The sequence below is a fragment of the Lacerta agilis genome, chromosome 3 (genome assembly GCF_009819535.1).
Source record: "Lacerta agilis isolate rLacAgi1 chromosome 3, rLacAgi1.pri, whole genome shotgun sequence".
Lineage (NCBI taxonomy): Eukaryota > Metazoa > Chordata > Lepidosauria > Squamata > Lacertidae > Lacerta > Lacerta agilis.
The window spans coordinates 90,702,236-90,721,430 of record NC_046314.1 but is presented as its reverse complement, the minus strand read 5'-3'; the positions used below and the strand labels follow the sequence as shown (position 1 = coordinate 90,721,430).

The following is a 19,195-nucleotide window of genomic DNA, read 5'->3' as shown; positions in this document are numbered from 1 at the left end:
GTTATTCTAACAATTGGTTTTCTAATCTTCTAATACACAATTGTAAAACTTTAAACTCAGCACTCTGTAGGCAGACAGTATCTTCCACTCATGGAATGAAGTGTTGCAGCTCATTCAAGAATGTTGAACACTACAGTATTAATATGAATTCATCCAACCTTTGCATACGGCATTACCCACCACACAAACCATTTTATCCCACAAGCAAAAAAGAAGCCAAGTGGTAGCTGACAATATGTATTTATTATTAGAGATGTTGTATACAGAAAAGTCTGTGCATCACTGCTAGTCTGACTGAAGGGGCTCTTTGACTCTGTATGGCTTTATTTGCAGCTGTTTTAAAAAGTAACAAAAACGTGATAGGATCTGGGAAGATTCCAGTCTTTACTTCAAAAAAGTTGAGGGCTTGAAAGATAAAGAAAATGGTGTTTCAAACTAGCAGTTTAGTAACTACGGCCAAAGAGGGTGTAGAACTTGGCAAGGTTCTTGCCACAGACACATTTTGCTCCGTTCTCCAGCTTACACAGCGGCTTGAAGGGGATGCAGAGACTTTTTGCTCCCATGGATGGAGCACCAGGCTCAAGGTCTTGATCTCTGAAATGGAAAGCAGATTTCCTTTAATGCCCAAAACTAAGCTAAATGGCAATGCCCCACAATTGTGCACTAACCAAAGGTATCACATATGACCTAATGTGAGCCTGATATGCAGAAATCAAAATACTCTTGAACCAAAGGAATTAATGCTGCACAAAGAGTAAAGTTAAGGTAGATACATAGATTGGCAAGAGAGCTTTACAAAGACAAAAGGCTGAGCGCTAACAAAAACGAGGGACAGTCTATTGTCCCACAATTAGTAGGGATGCCGCAGGGCTTCCAGTGAACCATGAACTAAAGGGTGTCTTGGCACCTAATACAGATCATGGTCTTCCACTGTAAACTGTTCCTCCAACATGTCTAGAACAAAGGTGTTTTCCCTTTTAGAAAAATTACACTTCTTGGTTAGCTGATTCTTTAGCATGGGCCCCATAACATCTACTACAAGGACCAATTCCTATTTTTGTCTTAATGTTCAGATTTGAAAGAACTCAGAGCAAGTGTGCATCTCAATTGGTACTTATGTATTTTTATAGTTATGTCTATACACAAACATTTATTTACCTGGCAGTTGTCTTTTTGATCCAGTCCTCACAATCTATTTCACCACAGAAAGGAATCTGCACTATCTGAAGTCAGAAAGGAAAATACACATTGTTGAGGTTATATAATTAATCTTAATTGATGTCTTATATATTGAATAAAACTTGTCTGTTCCAATATGCAAGGGAGAATAGCTTAAATGAGTCTAATATAAAGTAGTATAATGTTTATTTGTTTTAGCTGCCTTGAGAGAAGTCAGTCTGACGATAGGATTTGAAAGTGTTATGATCTTTATATTTCCCTACAAATAAAATTTCACTCCCCTGCCCCTCTGGCCTAAGATTTGTGTGTACATTCAACACACTGGCCCCATTAGAGAGCTTCTTGAAGGTGAATGTTAGCACAATCTGACTGGACTTTTAAAAAACACCTACAAATGAAGATAGAAAGTCGCCCCTTAGTGGTGCAACTGAGTAAAACACCACTTAAAGACAGACGATGTAAGGAAGGACAATGTCATAAGAACCTATTCTGCAAACAATTCATAGAAAAACCAGTCCCTAACGTATTTCCTTGAAGTGAAAATCTGAATGCCATGTTTTCTCTCCAAACGCCATTAATTGAATATTTTAGCTTTCATGTATTTTGCCAGAATTTCAGAAACACTCTCCTAGATCCAGAAGCAAAGGTATGTTGCAATAATGCACACAGAAGTGCTCATCTCAAAGGGAGAGAGGTGCATGTGTAGGGAGCTCACACTCCCAAGAGGTTATTGGACTGGCATGTTGAACTGAATGACATGCCCTGGTCTGCAGAACCAAAGGAGTAACCATTATGAGTTATTGAACTTCAAGTGACGTGTTCGCTTTTCAATAAAGATGTCTTCTGTGTTGTTTGTTTTCCAACCCATAAAGGCTTTACAGGCATTTGCTACATTTGAAATTTAACATAAACTAAGCCCGGCTTCAGGAGATAGCACATACAGCACGTAGGAAAGTTAATAATTTCTCATAATTCAGCATCATTTGAGTGATTAAACTTCATTCTGACTCCAACTTTTAGAAAAGAAATTGATTCAAACTTGAAGCACACATTAAGGGAGCCTACTATCCTTCTAAGAAACATGAATATGAAATGTGTATTGTTTGCAGGATTTTGTTCCTCTCAAGTATGCTACAATGCAAACAGCAGCAGCACCAGATCACATAAAGGCCTTCAACTTGGACTCAATGGCACTGGACTCAATGGCACTCCTGACCCGTGGAAGAAAAAAAAACAGGATGGAAAATGCCACGTCCTAAAACCTAATTTAGTTTATGACAAACAGCAGCAGGATGCATAAGTTGTATCTGTTTAAATAAATTCCACAACATAAGCCAGCTGCTTGTTTTGAAGAAGGCATGTTGGATAATGACTTATCTTTAATAAATGTTATTAAAAATGGGTCAAAGCTATTTGAGAATAATTCACACGAATCAAACTCTAATGTAAAACCAGTAGCCAGAGCACAAAACACTCTTGTGGCAATCTAAAATACTTTGCTGCAATTAAAGGCGCTTCATTGCACCTTCATATCAATTCCAATAACCTCTTGTCATCCAACGTTTCTGCATGTACTTGTTGACCTCTATTTAAATCAGATAGAAAGAGTTCTTTGACGCAAGCAATGCGTTCTTTGAACTGACAATACTAGTTATATTGTCCACTAATTATTTTACGGTTATTTGCAATGAATTGATTGCAGTATCTGATCTAGAATTCAACTTGATACTATTTCTTAGAGATGGCATGGCTATTTTCTGCAGAAAAAGCAGCACAGCAGAATAAGTGTCACAGAGAAGACAGCCTTCCACCTTTACTAATGTTTTTAAAGATGTGGAGAGGCATCCTTTTCACATACTGCACTGCAATGGACATATATAGATGTCCCATAGCCTTGATGGAGAATGAACGGGTTATGAGAGCTGACCACAAAGGAAAAGGTTCTGCAGTGGCAGCTGCAATTAAATGAGCCAAGAGATTAAAGCTTTTGAAGAACTACAGGCTCTACTACATGTCATAAAATTGCAAGCATTATTCCCAAAGAATGTGATATCGATTTAACATTTGGCGTTTTTTGAGGCTGCAATTATTCTTTCAGACTCCTAAGAAACTCTCACATGTTTTAGGCCAGTACAAACTGCTAACCCTGCAATCCCTGAATAAATTTGTGTTGCTCAATTGTGCCTTCACTTGCAAAAACAAAACTTGCAGCCTATTCGTACGAATGTTTCCTTGAAAGACAGCCACACAGTGTTCATTAAGGCTGTAAATATACACTGGATTCCAGTCTTGATCATGCTGCAGATTTCTTACCTTTCCTGAATCAAGTGCAGTCTGAAACTCTTCCATTGTATTGGCCACCACCATATGATTCTTTAGGTCTTTAGAAGCTCTGAGAAAGAGTAGAAATTCAGTCAATATAAGCTTTTACTAATTGTAAAAAAAACTCTTTAACCACAGAGACAGATCTTTAGAATGTATCTGAATTACATCCCACTAATTACATTCCAGTTTTTGTCCACACAGCAGCCCAAATGGTGGTTAGGAACATGCTTAGCTGCAGTCAAAGGTGGGATATAAAAGTGCAATAGGCCAAAGTACAGTGCAACACATTCTGTGTGCCCAAGATGACTTTGGGTGTCTGTGCATCAAACCTTCAATGCACACCATACCTCTTTTGAAAATGAGGGGAATTTGTGACTATGTTAGATTAACAAGGCACACTGAAGTCCTTATGCAGACCTAAATTAGCTCTTTGGATACAAATAATTCCTGTGATACCTTAGTGCAGTACAAGCATTTGGGACTAGAATCCACTTCTAAGAGAAGCTTGATTCCATTAATATAGTGTATGCCTTCTCTGGGTGTTAGGCCATGAAAACTGGTGGAACAACAAACTGAAAGTACAAGGGCTAGTATTCAGTTTAGATGGCATGAGTTTTTTTGTGAGAAAAGTCAGCATTAGCCAATAGAAAGGACTGTAACTTCTATACAGATGACCTTTTTTGCCTAGCTGGTCAGGCAAAGCAATCCGAAAGTTTCTTTGGGGGGGGGGTGTGACTTGAAGATGGACAAATAATCAGTTCTAGAGTCACAGAAGGGAGGAGCTGCATTTTACCCCCTCCTGCTTTCTAGTCTGTTGTTGTTGTTGTTGTTCTCTTCGTTGCTCCCATTTGGGGGATTCACTTAACCATTCCCCACCCCACCAGCTCAACCTATTGGGAAACTTTGAGATCATTGGTGAGGGTGATTCAGATAGCTCAGTTTGCCATGCATTCAGTACAATCCAGGCAGGGTGGGTAAGTGAACGTTAATTCTAGTTGTGCCCTGATCCTCAGTTCACTTCCTCATTCCTTTGGAAACCCATGAAACGACAGACGGATGAATGAAACACATAGTATAAGAAGCAAATGTGTCAGTTAGAAGACAGCCTTCCCCAAACTTAACCTGTCAAAAAGGTTAGTCTGGATTTTGTCCAGAACACATCTCAGCTGGTCCACCGCTTCTTTTTCAGCAAAAGTCAGCTTCTCTCCTGTGTCTCGTCTAACAGCTACAAACTGATGATTTTTCATATCTCGTGGACCCACTTCAAGCCTGACTGGAACACCCTAAAAAAAGGGGGGGGGAGTGGAGGCCATGAACAGAGCATTTTATACACTTCTTTACATCTGTCTACCTTGCTTAAGTGGAACACAAAACTATTTCAGGGAAGGAGCTACCCCGGGTTATAGTCAATAAACCCAGACTTACACCTGGCAAAAATGCAAATTATTCCACACTCCAGAATAATATAAAACAAATGTGTCACTTTAAACCAAATCTTTAAACTATGGTTTAAAGGTGAAGGCACCCACTGAAGCTATTACAGGTGCTTTATTCCTCTTCTGCTCCTGTTGCACTGCTAACAGCCAAGCTACGTTGCAGCTTAGCTTTACATCCAGGTTCATGTTGTTTGTTTTCCCCAAACTACAAGTAGAAAGCCAAGAACAAACCTTCCAGACAGCTCATGCTTTGCTTCAAGGAAAACAAAACTGACTCTAGGTTTGGATGCAAAGCTAAGCCAAACCAAGTTTCAGATCCTAGCAGCACAGTTTATGGTTTCAAGTGACATGCAAACCAGGTCAGTATTAATAACATGTCTCCAATAAGATGACATCCTCAAAGTTTAGTTTACACTGCAAAAACTCTAGCTATTACTCTTTCCCAGCCTAGAAGTAAGACAATGTGAGCGAGTGAATACTAAGAGGCTGGATAATTTATTACACAGGCACTCTTGAAGTAGATGAGCTCATCAGAATTGGAAAATAAAGAACAGATGATGTGTACTTAGGGGAAAGTTCATAAGAAGGAGGGTCTATTGTCGCTAATATATTGATAACTCCCATTTTCCTTCTGCATATGCTACTGAATGATGCATCCAAGGAAAGACTGGCAATGAGGAATCCATCAAAGGAGAACAGAACTGAACAACATTTACCTTAAGCTCCCAGTGATTGAATTTCCATCCAGGTGAATAGTTCTCTCTCAAGTCAACACGTGCACGGATATTGGCACTGAATAGCTGCTTACGGTATTCAGCACATTTTGCCATCAGGGCCTCCTTGTCTTCTTCCGAAAGTGAATTGGTGATTCCACAGGGAATAATCACAACCTGAGTGGTGATGCAATGATTATTGAGTTAGGAGCATTAACAAAAATTATGTTTGCAAGAATTACAACATATAGGCCCTAAACTTGTAGACTGCTCTTAAAACCATCAGTTTTGAAGCAAAAGGACTATTGAAGCAGTGCCACAATAAAATCAACTGCATTAAATTTTTATAAATGTACACTAAAATGGTGACCAAGCACTCACAGCAGAATTTTTCATTCATGTATTTATGTACTAATTGATTTGTTTCCCAGAACTAGGACTCAAGGCGGCTCACAAAAATTAAAATAAACACAGATAAAACACACACAGATTAAAACATATAAAAGGCTGCTGTTAAAAAGTAATTAAACTACCTATGGAACTAAAACACATCTATTAAAACGCAGATAGGGAAAACAGTACAGCATACCATTAGGATACCTTTCCTTAAAAGCAGTCAGTTCCCAAAGAAAGTTTTCAGATGCTGATGGAAGGACAAGGAGAGAGCAAGCATAGCCTCCAGAAAGAGAGTTCCAAGGCCTGGGAGCAGCCACTGAGAAGGTCCTCTCCAAAATGCCCACCAAATGTCCCTGTGACTCAGAGAAGTGCCTCCCCTGATGATGTCAGAACCCAGGCAGCTTCTTTTTTTGTAATTTAATTTTTATTAATTCATTTTGTTTAACAAAGAAATAGAAAAAAAGGTAGCAAAGTATTACAACTATTATTATATAATATTACTGGATAAAATTTAACATCCCACATAGTCGTATCTGTGTCTTATTGTTTATATCTTAAGAGAAAACTAAAGATTAAAAAAAAAGAATGAAAAAGAAAAAAAGAAAAAAAAGTTCAGCCAGGCATATAATTAGATAGTCCATACATTCACTTACTTATACATACCTATATATGCCTAGACTCTCTTACCTACGTATACATAACAAACTTAACAAAACTTTAATTTCACAAATCAGACTTCCTGTCAAATCCCCATGCATCTACCTCTCTTATTATTGAATGTAGATCAAACAATTCTATTTCTTCAGATATTTTCATGTACATTCCACCATGTTATATATATAACCCAGGCAGCTTCATATGGCTCAGTCCTTCAGAATTAAGGGCCAGTAAATGTGTGTTGGAGCAAAAAAATGTTGTCGATTGAGGGTGAAAACACCTAAGTGAAGGTGTCTGCCAGATCTCTCGGAGAGGCTGTTTCATAATGCAGTAAGAATGCCCTCTTTCTGGTTGCCACCAAGTGGACAGAAGCAGGCTGCTGCAACAATTCCCCGTCCTCTTCTCTACAGTCAGAGGACATCAGCAGCTGCACAAGCATTAAGATTATTTGCGCGTCAACTCAGTGACTTGGATCCAGACTAAGTCAGTTGTGCTTAGGTCCTACGGAAATCTATGGGGCAAGTTAGTCATGACTTACAGTTAAGTTTCCATTAAACTAATTTTAATGGAATCTAAGTGTAACTATCTTAGTCCGGATTCAACGCCCCCAACACACCATTCTAAAAAATAGGAGGGAAAAGAGATGTGAATTGGCAGTAGCAAAAGGTTTGTATCAATGTGATTTTGCTCACCTGAACAGAAGCGACCCTGGGAGGTAGTACTAGACCCATGTTATCTCCATGAATCATGGTCATTACGCCAATGGTCCGAGTTGTGATACCCCAAGAGTTCTGATAAGCAAATTGTTTCTCTCCTGGTATCCTGGGATCTTCAAAGACAATCTCAAACATCTTTGAAAAATTCTGTCCCAAGTGATGAGAAGTTGCTCCCTAAAAAAGGCAACAATAAACAAAATTCAGGTAACATCTTCCTACATATTAATGAAGTATATAAACTGTTTTTATCAGAACATACCTGGATGCCTCGCCCACTGGCGGATATAAATGCCTCAATGGTAGTTGTATAATCTCCACCTGCAAACTTCTCCTTTTCTGTCTTTCTTCCTTTCACAACAGGAATTGCCAGAAGTTCTTCATACACACGAGCATAAAGATCAAGGATCTGTAATACCTGAGACAAGTAATAAAAAACAGTTTGTAGAAGTTTATAATAAGCTTTCTAAGGTCTTGTATATGCCAAAAAATATTACTTAACCATATGGTAGAATCATAGGAAAGCCAAGTATAAATATCAATGGCCTTCTAAAACCCTAATAATTTATGGCAGCGATCAAATAAAAAGTTAGCGCTTACAGTTTAAAGCTCTAGCAATAACCTCTGAATCCTATCCAACAACAGATAGTGATTCTCGGACATGAAATTATCTGTCGTTTGTAACTATGCTGGTTCACTAATTGTGTTATTTCATTTCTTGTCTGGGGGTTCACATAGTTAATGACACCCAATTTTGAAACATGTACATTGTTTGAGTGACGACAACAACAAGCCAATGAGATTCAAATTAATTCTTGTATATCACACCATGAGAAAACAATGTCCAACACGATTTAACACTGCATCTACTTTGCATATAACCTCTTTGTGTTATTAGCCTTTTTGAACATACTGAAGAAAAGAAGCTTCACTGTTTTCCCTCAATTATGCTGAAATACGAAGTGGACTCCCACTTATGCAACAATTTCCAAATTTTCCTTCAAGTTGCTGGATGGTGAAGAATGAAGTTCGTTTAACTTAATCTGTGCACCGTACCTCTTCTGCTGCCTCTTCGTAAGTTGCAAATGCTGTGTGTCCCTCCTGCCACAGGAATTCACGAGTACGCAAGAAAGGCTGTGGATGTTTGAACTCCCAGCGCTGCAATACAAAACAAACCAAACAAAAAACAGAGTGTCATGAAAAGTGAAAGTTATCTTCATTAATGAGCTTATTTTTAATGTATTATTTAGCATTGCTCAAAGTTCTATTTTTCAATGATGCATTATACTATATGAATTCAAAGGCATAATGAATTGCAATTAACGAAACGCAAAGGCTAAGGCTCCATCAGTACAAGAAACTTTCAATCCCTCTCCTCCCCCTAAATTTGTTCTGGGGTTTCCCAAACCCTCCAGATTAGATTTGGGGACGGCATGGAGCTTGTGCAGGGTGGGGTCCCAATGAACCTAGAGAGAATTCTTGTGCTGGCTTCTGCAAGTGCTACCTAGATTTTACATATTGTTAAGAAACCTACTATTCACACAAAAGGAACCAGAGATTATTTTAACTGCCATTTGTTTTCAATTTAAAAATGCTATATTCTCATATGCTGATTTCTATTATTTCTATAAAGATTGTAAATACCAGTAGACAAGGATAATTTGGCATGATCACAAATCCAGATATATTGCAACGGCTGTCGTAGATTAGGCCTGTAGAGATTCCCAAAATGTATGCACTACATACCACTTTTTTTTTCATTCAACATGGTGTTTGTTAGGATGTGGAAAGCAGCAATGAAAAAATATTCAGAGCATAAGATATGAATCAAATCCCTCAACACAAGAAGTGCCAGGTGAAAAAATAGGGCGATTTCTCCCCACAAAGACTATACATTCTAACAACCCACAACTTAATTTAAAAAGCGGGTAGTGGAGATTACTGATTGATTAATTCATTAAGAATGAGCATATCGGGTAAAGCACAGCAAATATCCGGTATACCCTGCACTTACCACAACATTGCACCACTGATTAAGTTTGATGGGGAGATCCCTGTGTGATTGAACCCACTTTGCATAGGCAGGATACATTACTGCAAAAAAGGAGAATTATTTTCAGAAAGCACGTAGCTACTATGTTAACTATTAGTTTTGAAAACCTGATTTGTAAGAGTTTTTATTCCCTTGCATAATAATACCTGTGTGGACTAAGGGTGACATCCAATGATGTCAGCCTATTTGCGCTTCCACTGGTGCAATGAGACTTGTCCTTCCTATCTTCCCCCTAGAGCCCCCCAGTTTGCAGATTGGGGAGAAAGGAGAGGAAAGGGAAATCCCATCCTATCTGCTGGCATGTTGCTGGATATTACCCTAAGTGTTAGGTTAATCCTTTATATTTAAAATTTAAATACATGAGAACATGTTGTTCATCTTGTTTCTCCCTTATTTTATTTATTGCATTTTATTCATTGCATTTATATCCCAACTTTCCTTGAAGGAGCACAAGGTGACGTGCACAGAAATCCTCACTCACTACAACCCTGTGAGGTAGGTTAGGCTAAGAGTGAGTGACTTGGCCCAAGGTTGCTCGGTGAGCTTCATGGCTACAGCTCTAACCACTACACCACACTACTTGATAACAAAACACTTGATTTCTCCCCTACTCTACCTTTCATTCATGAGTAGACGAACTTCAGTTACTACATCAAAAGCCAACATCACTAATTTATAGGAAAGAGGGACTATTTAGCTGTAGGATTTTATTTTAAATCTGTAAGACTGTACCTGTTTCACTAGTAGGACGTACAGCTATTGGTTCAGCCAGCTCTGTTTTGCCAGATCTTGTAACCCAGGCAACCTGAAATCAATGAATGTAAAAGTTTAGAAAATACTACTTTTTATAAATACATTTCATGTCATTCTTAATAATTCGGTGGGTAAAATTTCGTTTAAAAAATATTATTGTGACACATGTGAATTCCGTTTATCAATTGAAGCTCATAATTGTAAACTTAAATTCCATACATTATTATTAATAATGTGATATAAGATTACCTCCGGGGCAAAATCAGCAATGTGTGTCTTCTCCTTTTCCAACGCAGCCTGGGATACGAACATTGGAAAGTAGCAGTTTTCCACTCCAAGTTTCTTGATTTCACCATCAAAAAACTCTTTGATGCTTTCCCAGATGGAAAAAGCCCAGGGACGGAGAATGTAACAGCCACTCACATCGTAGTATTCAATCATCTCTGATTTTGTGATCACCTTTTAAAGGAAATAGCAATGTTTCAGTGTCACGAAAATCGTGTTGTGGGCAGCAAGTTTTAAAAGCATCAAATAGAAATAAAATTAAACACATTACCTTCAATGGAAATAAGCACTCAACATTCATTTACAAAAGGTGTTTATCTTTTTTTAGAACCATAAATATCCAAATGCACCTATGTAGACGCCAGTTTGCATGTAACACTAAGGCAAGACATTGCTTAGACTTAGAGCAAATAAGCAAATATATGGATCTCAGCCCTTTTCCTGTGGCTGCTGCACAGGCTGGGACTGAGCCATGGTTTGGTTTAGCATTAAATCTGATGCCAAGCAACCGCTTTAGACAAACAAGGAGCTGCAACCAAGGTTCGTTCTTGATTGCGGTTTAGCTCCAAAAACTGATCTTAAGCGTATACCGGTAATATTTTGAAGACTGTGAAAGAGGACTCCCAGGTAAAACTTGAGATATACTTGCCTGAGAATACCAGTCAGATAGATTCTCTTCCTTCTTAGCCTCTAGCCCCAACCTGTAGTATATTAGAAAGATAGAGGCATAATCTTAGCCTCAAAAACAACCGCCATAATTAATTAACAGTCCACTTTAAATATTTTGCTTTATTTCAAAAAACTGTTTAAACTATCCAGACATGAATTTAAATACTTTTGCATAACAGGCAAATTTATTATATAATGGCAAGCCTTCAAGCTGACATGCTCCCTCAATTAACACTACAATTAGTGGGAAAAGAGCATATTAAATGTGAAGGGGGGAAACCCCAGCGAGTGTTCTGGTAGCTCCAGTCATGGTGAGGAGGACTGGAGCACCACTGTGCCACCCTCTGAGATGTGACGCTGCTGCTCAGTGGGACCCAGATGGGGTACAGGAGTACTGAACTGATGGTGCCAATCTAGTGCTACCCTGCCCTCACTTGATCCCAGCAAGCAGCCACTAGGACAGGGCAGGTGTGGTGCCCTACCTCATGCTCCGCAACTGGGTAGTTCTCTTCTTGCTCTCATGGTGTCAGGAAAAATACATACTTATAAAAAGAAAAATCCCTTCCCCCTTTCACATTTGCTATTTCTTTCGCCTGAAACCATCTCCATGCTTTTGCCAGGCCAGCTTCCTATATACGATTCCTGCAAGCCACAGTTTTACTCAAAGACTCTCTCCCATGGACTACCACAACCCCAAAGATACTTCTGCTACCAACTTTATTACGTCCATATTAGCTCCTCTTCCTTGGCTTTTGCTGTAGGCCGTCTAGACAAGGACTGTCTATTTTGTGTATTCTACCCAAAACCTAGCAAACAAGTTGGTAGTGATGTTGCAATAGTTAGAAGGGATCCAAGCCCAACAAAAGAACAGAAAATGATTTATAACGTTTTAACATAAAAATAACCCAGTATATAGTTGGGGTTTTTGTTTTTGTTTTTGTGCCTTCATTATCTCCCTTATAGCACAATACCAATTTTAACACTACATTATTTCCTTTACCCTGCAGCCCAGACTATATTTTAAGTAGAAATTCCACCTGGTTTGTTTCTTAGGTCCCTGACCATCTCCTGGTCCATTTGAGGATAAGTTGCTGCCACCACTTTGGTCTTTCTGTGATTCTTTCTTTTGGCCCTCATTCTGCTTCTGTTGCTTATTTTGCTTCTCGGATTTGTTCTCTTTCTCTTTCTTCCTCTTGTCTTTGTCTTCTGCTCCAGTTGCAGAGACTGGTTTATAGTCTGTTCCCGCCAGTGTCTTGTACTGCGCCTTCAACTGAAGCAGCTCTTGCACTGCAGCATCAATCTTATCCTTGGGGAGGACACCATTCCCATGGAAACACGGGGAACAAAAAATGAAATGAAGTAATAGTTAGCTGCATAGAATAGGCAAGGTACATTAATTATACGTACTGGGGAAAGCACAGAATGCACACTGAAAGGGAGAAATTCAATGAAACTTCTGCAAGCCGTGATTAGCTGCCATATCTGAACCAGCAAAATAAGATTGGAAAGCAAGTTTTCAATCCTGGTTTGCAAAGTTTGAACCAACTATGTTTTTCTTCTTTCGGCGTCACAGCAAAGTGCAGTTTGGGGGAAAACCACAGTCAATTACTAATCAAGGAGATTTTATGAGAGAGGTAGAAGCACCATTGTTTGGTGTTAGAACTAAAACTACCCCAATGCTTTGAGATATCTGACGAGAGGCTATAATCAACATAAAAGCAACCCCCGAAGAGTTCTGCAAGTGGAATCCTCACATTCTGCAGACAAAATATATGTACTATTCCTTGTTAGGACTTGTAACTCGGTAGAATGGAATATAATTTACAGAAAGTTTCACACTCGGTGCACATCATTATCAGGAAACAGGATCACTGGTAGAGGTTTGCCCAGCATTTTGGAGAGCTGCTGACAGCTTGAGTAGACAATACCAGTCTAATGGACCACTGGTCTGATTTCATATTAGGCAAACCAGAGGGAGGGGGCAGCCAGGCAGCCAGGCATAATGGTTAGTGCTGAACCCTGGGAGACCAGGGTCCAAATCCCTGCTTAGCCATGAAGCTCTCTGAGTGAACATGGGCCAATGCTGTGGACATTTACTGTGCAAATAGTAATATAATGATGAAGTAAGACTGAAACTAAGAACCTATGAAAGGCCTATGTAGTCTAGCATTCCTTTCTCACAGTGGCCAATCAGACACACCTGCGAAGCCCACAAGCAGGCTCCTTCCTCAATTAGGAATCCAGCAAGTGATATTAAGAGGCATAAGGTCCCCATCATTATGCAAAGCAGAACAATTACATCAACATACACAGTTAGCCTCATCTTGCAACAGTCTTAGGAGATATATATTTAAGTCTAGGACATTTGTGGATTGCATAGAAAGATCACCAGGGGGCTGAAAATAGAGGGCAAATGTTGAGTCAGGAGCTGAAGTAAAGGCCAGCACTTCAATAAAAGGCAGGAAAAGAAAACTGGAGGGTCTACTTCCCTCAAACTCCTTTTCCTGCCTTTGGCCACAAGGTGGCAATAAATGCTCGCGATACCCTTCAGAGTGAAAGGAGAATTAAGAGAGGAAAGATGCTTTTACTTTTTACAAATGCTGCGAAATTCCAGCAATTTCAGCAGATGCATACCTGCAGGATACTTGACACTGAAAAGAGTGTTATGAGACTTCCCGCGGGGGCAAGTTGTGAGACTGACCCCCAGGGCGGAACGAAGCCTCTGTGCACTCCTGGCTACTCGAGTCCAGGGCACATTAATAATATGTGATTGTTCCCCAGCTTGAAGAACAACACACACGAGCCTTTAAGGCTAAAACCTACTTTATTGTAGATAAAGTGCAGAGTATGTATCTGCGTAGCCAGCTCATGAATTCAGAGCTCTGTAATACGTCCAGCATCTCCGAGCCAGAACAGAAAGTAAGAATACAACAGTACATTACAAAAACATCACATGTGTGGGAAGGCTAGTATGACCAGTGGCTTTCCCACAGGATGCAAACATGACTCATAGTCAAGTGACCTCGCTTCTTGCAGCTCGGTTTGTAATAATATCACAACAAAGAGACCATCTTGCAATTACAGGTCAGGATATTAGCATGAATTTTAAGTTAAATGAAATGTGATGTGTATCCCAGGATCCACTCAAACCCGTTAAACTGTTAATAAACAGTATTACCTTTTCTGCCTTCTCCGCTTTCAATTTCCGGACCTCTTCTCCTTGGAGAGCAACCTTGTTAAAGAGAGCTTTTGCTTCTGCAGAGTCAGGGCCACTGGTTTCTGTGCTTGCCGGCTGGTTTAAGGCATGTGCCTGAGGTGCCGGTAATTGTCCTGGCTTATAATCCTGACCAGTCTTTTCTTTATATTCCGCTTTCAGGGAAAGAAGGAGTTTTACAGCTTCATCCACTTTATCCTATGGGGATCATTATTGGGAGAGCATTCATGTCACAATTCCAAGAGTTATGTATGTATAGACCTCTAATTTCCTGCCTGCATATGCAAGGATATGTTAACAACACTACATGGATTTGCAATAGATTTTATGGAGGAAAAGTATCAGCAGTTACTGAGGGTTGCATCCAATGCTAGGCAGCAAAATTTTCACCTTCCTCTCCTAGTCCCATTTGCCCCCAAAATCTGCTGCAGAGGATCTTCCAACCCTCTGGAACTGATTTTGAGGGTGTACAGGGGCTGCACTGTTGCACAAACAAAAGTGTGTTGCATGAGTGGAACAACAGCACAATATACAGCATTGACTTCCTGATCCCAAACAAAGTCCCTTGAAAAAACTTCTGCCAAAATCAGTATTATGCACAGCTGACAAACAGAGAAAAAAACACAGATTTGAAACCACATGCATAATAAAACTGCTATTCTACCTTGGACACCTTTTCGGCTTTGAGTCTCCGTACCAACTCGCCTTGTTCAACTACTTTATTGTACAGAACATTTCTGTCTACTGGGCTAGAAGATGTCAAACCATTGCAGGACAGAGGAGCAGGATCAGAGGCACAAGAGGACAGGGAGGAGGAAGAAGAGGAGGAGCAGGAGGAGGAAAGAGGAACTGCAGGTGGATGTCCAGGTTTATAATCTTGGCCTGTCTTTTGCTTATATTCTGCTTTTAGAGCAAGAAGCACTTTCACAGCAGCATCTATCTGATCCTGAAGCAGAGAGATAATATAAGAAATGTATCAGTAAGAATGGAGAAGTTTAATGCAAAATTTTCCAATATGAAACTAAAAATTAAGTGAGCTAGTGCAAATGATAAAATGATCAATCTACAAATAAATTTAACTGTTAGTACTGATATCAAAGTTTTGTTCTACTTGGACAAAATAATCATCTGTCTTGCATGCAATAAGAGAAAATGGAGAGAAACCAAATATGATTATTGCTTAATACTTTGCAAAAGTAAAAATACTGAAAAAATAGAATACATATTTTTTTTAATTTTGTGAATTGTTCAAGGACCTAATAGTGCATCTTAAAAATATAATGTTCAGCACTCTTTCTGCTTTCATGGCCATTATACCTTTGCTGCTTTCTCCGACTTTAGTCTACGAACCACTTCGCCTTGTTCTGCCACTTTGCTGTAAAGAGCTTTGCTGACTACTGGACAGAGGGGCATGGAAGGAGGAAGAGAAGGAGCTGAACTAGGAAGCAAACTCTTTGCTGGGTTTCCAGGTTTGTATTCCTGGCCTGTCTTTTGCTTATATTCTGCTTTCAAAGCTAAAAGCACTTTCACAGCAGCTTCTATCTGATCCTACAACAGGAAGCGAAAGAACAGTTAAAAAGAGAGTAAAAGACAGAAAAGCATGTAGCAAAGTAGATATGATAGTTAGGATTCACATGATCAAGTTGACAAAAAGAAAAAATCAGTAAGAGGCTTATTAGAACCTATAAATCATCATATGCTCTTCACTTAATGAAGCTATTTGAATGTAACCAACAGCTAAGGTTTTGCTTTGCACAGAGTGCTCCTTAACTGAAGGTTTATTTGTTTTCTATGGGATGGATTCAGGTATGCACTAAGATGTGATTCATCAACTTGGGAAGGTAGCCCAGCTAGGAGAAGGAAAACTCTGCTCCTAAACCTCTTCTGCCTTGCAGGATATGTCTGGGAGAAGAAAAGGCTAAGGAGTAAACCCTACACAAATCCAGAATGGAGTCCCTAAGACAGATGGATGGTGCCTTGTATGCCTCCTTTCAGCAACTCCTGCAGCCAATCTGGTGCCAAATGTATTGCTCTGCTTTCTTTTGGATCACATCAGTGTGGCAGAGAGGGAAGTCTTGTTGTTTGGGCAGCCCAGGATCTCCACAGAAGCGCAAGGTGCAACACACCAGAGCAGGGGAGGGGGGAATCATTCTTGTGTGGCAAGCTGCAATGCTTGTGCAGACGGAATGTTCGTCATAGCGCAACACTGATCTCCACCCCGTCCAGAAAATTGGTGAAATACTCACTTTCACATAGTTCAGCAAAGATACCAGAGGGCCATTATCTTGGGGGCATTAATTTTTTTTGGGGGGGAGCAGAATTAATCACCACCACTTTTAATTAATATTTTTATCTTTCGGCACTTGTACCGTAGATGGTTTTTTTAAAAATCTCTTTTCTCTCCTGCCAGACCTATGTTTATCACCCCCAAATTCTCCGGTTCTCTTAAGGTTAGTGGTAGTCCTGCCCAGGGAGTTCTTCTTTGTCTATCTACTTTTATAAATAACAGAAAAGCCAGATCTACCATCCACCTGATAAAAGGTTGCAACAATCACTTCTCAATTCCTTCTTATCCAGGCTTATTCTTCAAACACTAACCTTGGGCACTTTTTCTGCTTTTAGCTTTCGAACCACTTCCCCTTGCTCAGCTACTTTATCATAAAGAGACTTGCTGTCTAGATGGGTGGCAGTGGCAGCCTCACACTTGGAAGGCTGGGCCTGAACTGCAGCGACTGGAGGATTCCCAGGCTTGTAGTCTTGACCCGTCTTCTCCTTGTATTCCGCTTTCAAGGCTAGCAGCTGTTTCACGGCAGCATCAACTTCTTCCTTTGCTGCTTTCTTTGATTTCAATTCACGAACTGCATCTCCTTGGGCAGACACCTTGCTGTAAAGAGCCAAGTGGTCTTGGGCTGAAGCAGGGGCTGCAGCATGAGAAGCATCAGCCACAAGTGGAGCAGATTGTCCTTTCGACACAGTACTAGCCTTAGAAAAGAAGAACAAATGCATGTTTTTACAATGAATCAAACTGGATGAAAGAGAATTAAAACAGTACTGGTGAAAAACTTGCCGTTTCAAGTAGAACCTCAGCAAAGCTGGTCAGGGCACTTCAATATGCAAAGAGCTACTACAAATGTCTCTTTTATCCTCCACCCACCCAGAACAGGATAGCATCCAATGTTTGCAAAGGGGGATACAACTGAAAATAACTAAAATAGTGTATTTTAATGAATCAACTTTGGTTAGCATAGGTGTTACCCAAGTCTGATTACTAGTTCTGTGCTGTTTAAAACCTGGAACACTTTTATAGCAGTGTAGTTTTCCAAACGCCTAACTGTTTTCACTGCCTTCATCTGAACCCATCCCAATTTGTCTTTATCTTTCTTCAAGCGCGGGGGTCAGCCCTGGACACAGTACTCCAGATGAGGTGAGACGAGCGCAGAATAAAGTGGAAGTTTTACTTCTCGTGACTTGGAAACCATGGTTCTATTAAAGCAGCATAAAACTGCATCAGTCTTTTTGCAGTCAGGTAAGATTGCTGACTCATGTTCAGTTTCTGATGATGATGATGATGATTTATATGACTAGACTATAATCCTTTTTTATATGTGCTGCTGTCAAGCCAGGATTCCTCCATTCTACCGTTATGCCAGGCACCCCAAACATCCTTCTGACTAACAATCAAAATACACTAGGCTTCCTTACCTCTTTCTTTGCTGTTTCTGCCTTGGTTTTCTCCTTAGATCCAGATGTTGGCATTTCTTTTGTATGCCCATCAGGGATATAAATCAAAATGCATGGAGCTTCTTTACAGCTGTAGGGGCTACAAAGATTACATCAATTGGTTTTTTTCATGAGTATCTCCCATTGATTGGCATAATACAGAAAATGTGAATACAACACTTCTAAAATACAAGCATCTAAATTCCAATGTGAGAAAGTGTTAAGTGTGAGTTCAATTTCCCTGCTATGTTAAAGGAATATGTAACCTAGTCCTATGCATACTTACCAGGCAAACCTCCCATGGTTCAGTGGGACTTACTCCCAGGTAAAGGTGTGCTACAGTGCATTGCTTAGATTTATGTAGTTCTTTTCACATTAATTGTAATTTTATACATATCAAAAGAACATTATGTATAAAAATAAATGCACATATAAAAATTGCAAAAATAGTAATACCCCCAAGCTGGACAAACTTGTAGTTTATTTCAGCATCAATATCTGCTTGCTGTTTGTAGTCTTGCTGCTCTCCTAATGGTATCTGTCTAGCAAAATAGTATCCAATCTGAGGTGTTCCCAAAGTTTTTGAACCTCTGGTAAAACAGGTTTCTTATTTATAGCATTTTTTCAGTTATCCACCATTTCACAAAGGGCCAAGCGCCATGGAAAGCCAGTATAAGAAGAGAAAATATGTGTCCATTGCCAAGGAAACCGGAATGATGCTCCTGTGCCCCAACCCAATTATGCTTAGTTGAGCGGCTGGGGCACAATGTGGATGAGATGCGTATCCTATTGAAACTAATGCATTGCAGATTGCCAACCTCTGCATTCAAATGCACAGCTGTCACTCCGCACTGCTCTATTTTCAGTGGGATGCACCCCCAGATGCATATCCAAAACATGCATCTCCATCCAGTCCGGCATAGCGATGAGTGCTGAGAGCTGGATTAGGCTGAAGAGTGGTGACTTTCCGCACAATATGATATGCCAGAGAGTAATGGCCTAGGTGCCTGAAGACAGCAGGATGTATTTCCTCGTTTTTTCCATGAAGTGTCGGCATATCAGGGGTTTGATGGCTGTCAACT

At 39.8% G+C, this 19,195-nt stretch overlaps 1 protein-coding gene across 7 annotated transcripts in view; it reads right to left on the bottom strand.

Moving 5' to 3' along the window:
- Positions 1-224: 224 nt before the first annotated feature.
- The window catches only part of EPRS1 (glutamyl-prolyl-tRNA synthetase 1), a 37,807-nt gene continuing 18,836 nt past the window's right edge, over positions 225-19,195 (bottom strand). For 2 of the 7 annotated variants that reach the window (XM_033144754.1, XM_033144755.1), the window contains 17 exons: positions 18,096-18,213; positions 16,992-17,375; positions 15,058-15,339; positions 14,358-14,591; positions 12,217-12,485; positions 11,160-11,211; positions 10,475-10,684; positions 10,205-10,277; positions 9,434-9,513; positions 8,476-8,577; positions 7,682-7,837; positions 7,399-7,596; positions 5,657-5,830; positions 4,627-4,787; positions 3,493-3,571; positions 1,159-1,223; positions 444-594 (listed from right to left, as the gene is read on the bottom strand). In XM_033144754.1, coding sequence (XP_033000645.1) covers positions 444-594; positions 1,159-1,223; positions 3,493-3,571; positions 4,627-4,787; positions 5,657-5,830; positions 7,399-7,596; positions 7,682-7,837; positions 8,476-8,577; positions 9,434-9,513; positions 10,205-10,277; positions 10,475-10,684; positions 11,160-11,211; positions 12,217-12,485; positions 14,358-14,591; positions 15,058-15,339; positions 16,992-17,375; positions 18,096-18,213 — 2,788 coding nt within the window. Of the gene's footprint in view, positions 595-1,158; positions 1,224-3,492; positions 3,572-4,626; positions 4,788-5,656; positions 5,831-7,398; positions 7,597-7,681; positions 7,838-8,475; positions 8,578-9,433; positions 9,514-10,204; positions 10,278-10,474; positions 10,685-11,159; positions 11,212-12,216; positions 12,486-14,357; positions 14,592-15,057; positions 15,340-15,710; positions 15,942-16,991; positions 17,376-18,095; positions 18,214-19,195 lie in introns of all 7 variants that reach the window. The other 5 variants (XM_033144757.1, XM_033144758.1, XM_033144752.1 and 2 more) reach the window with 4 other exon arrangements.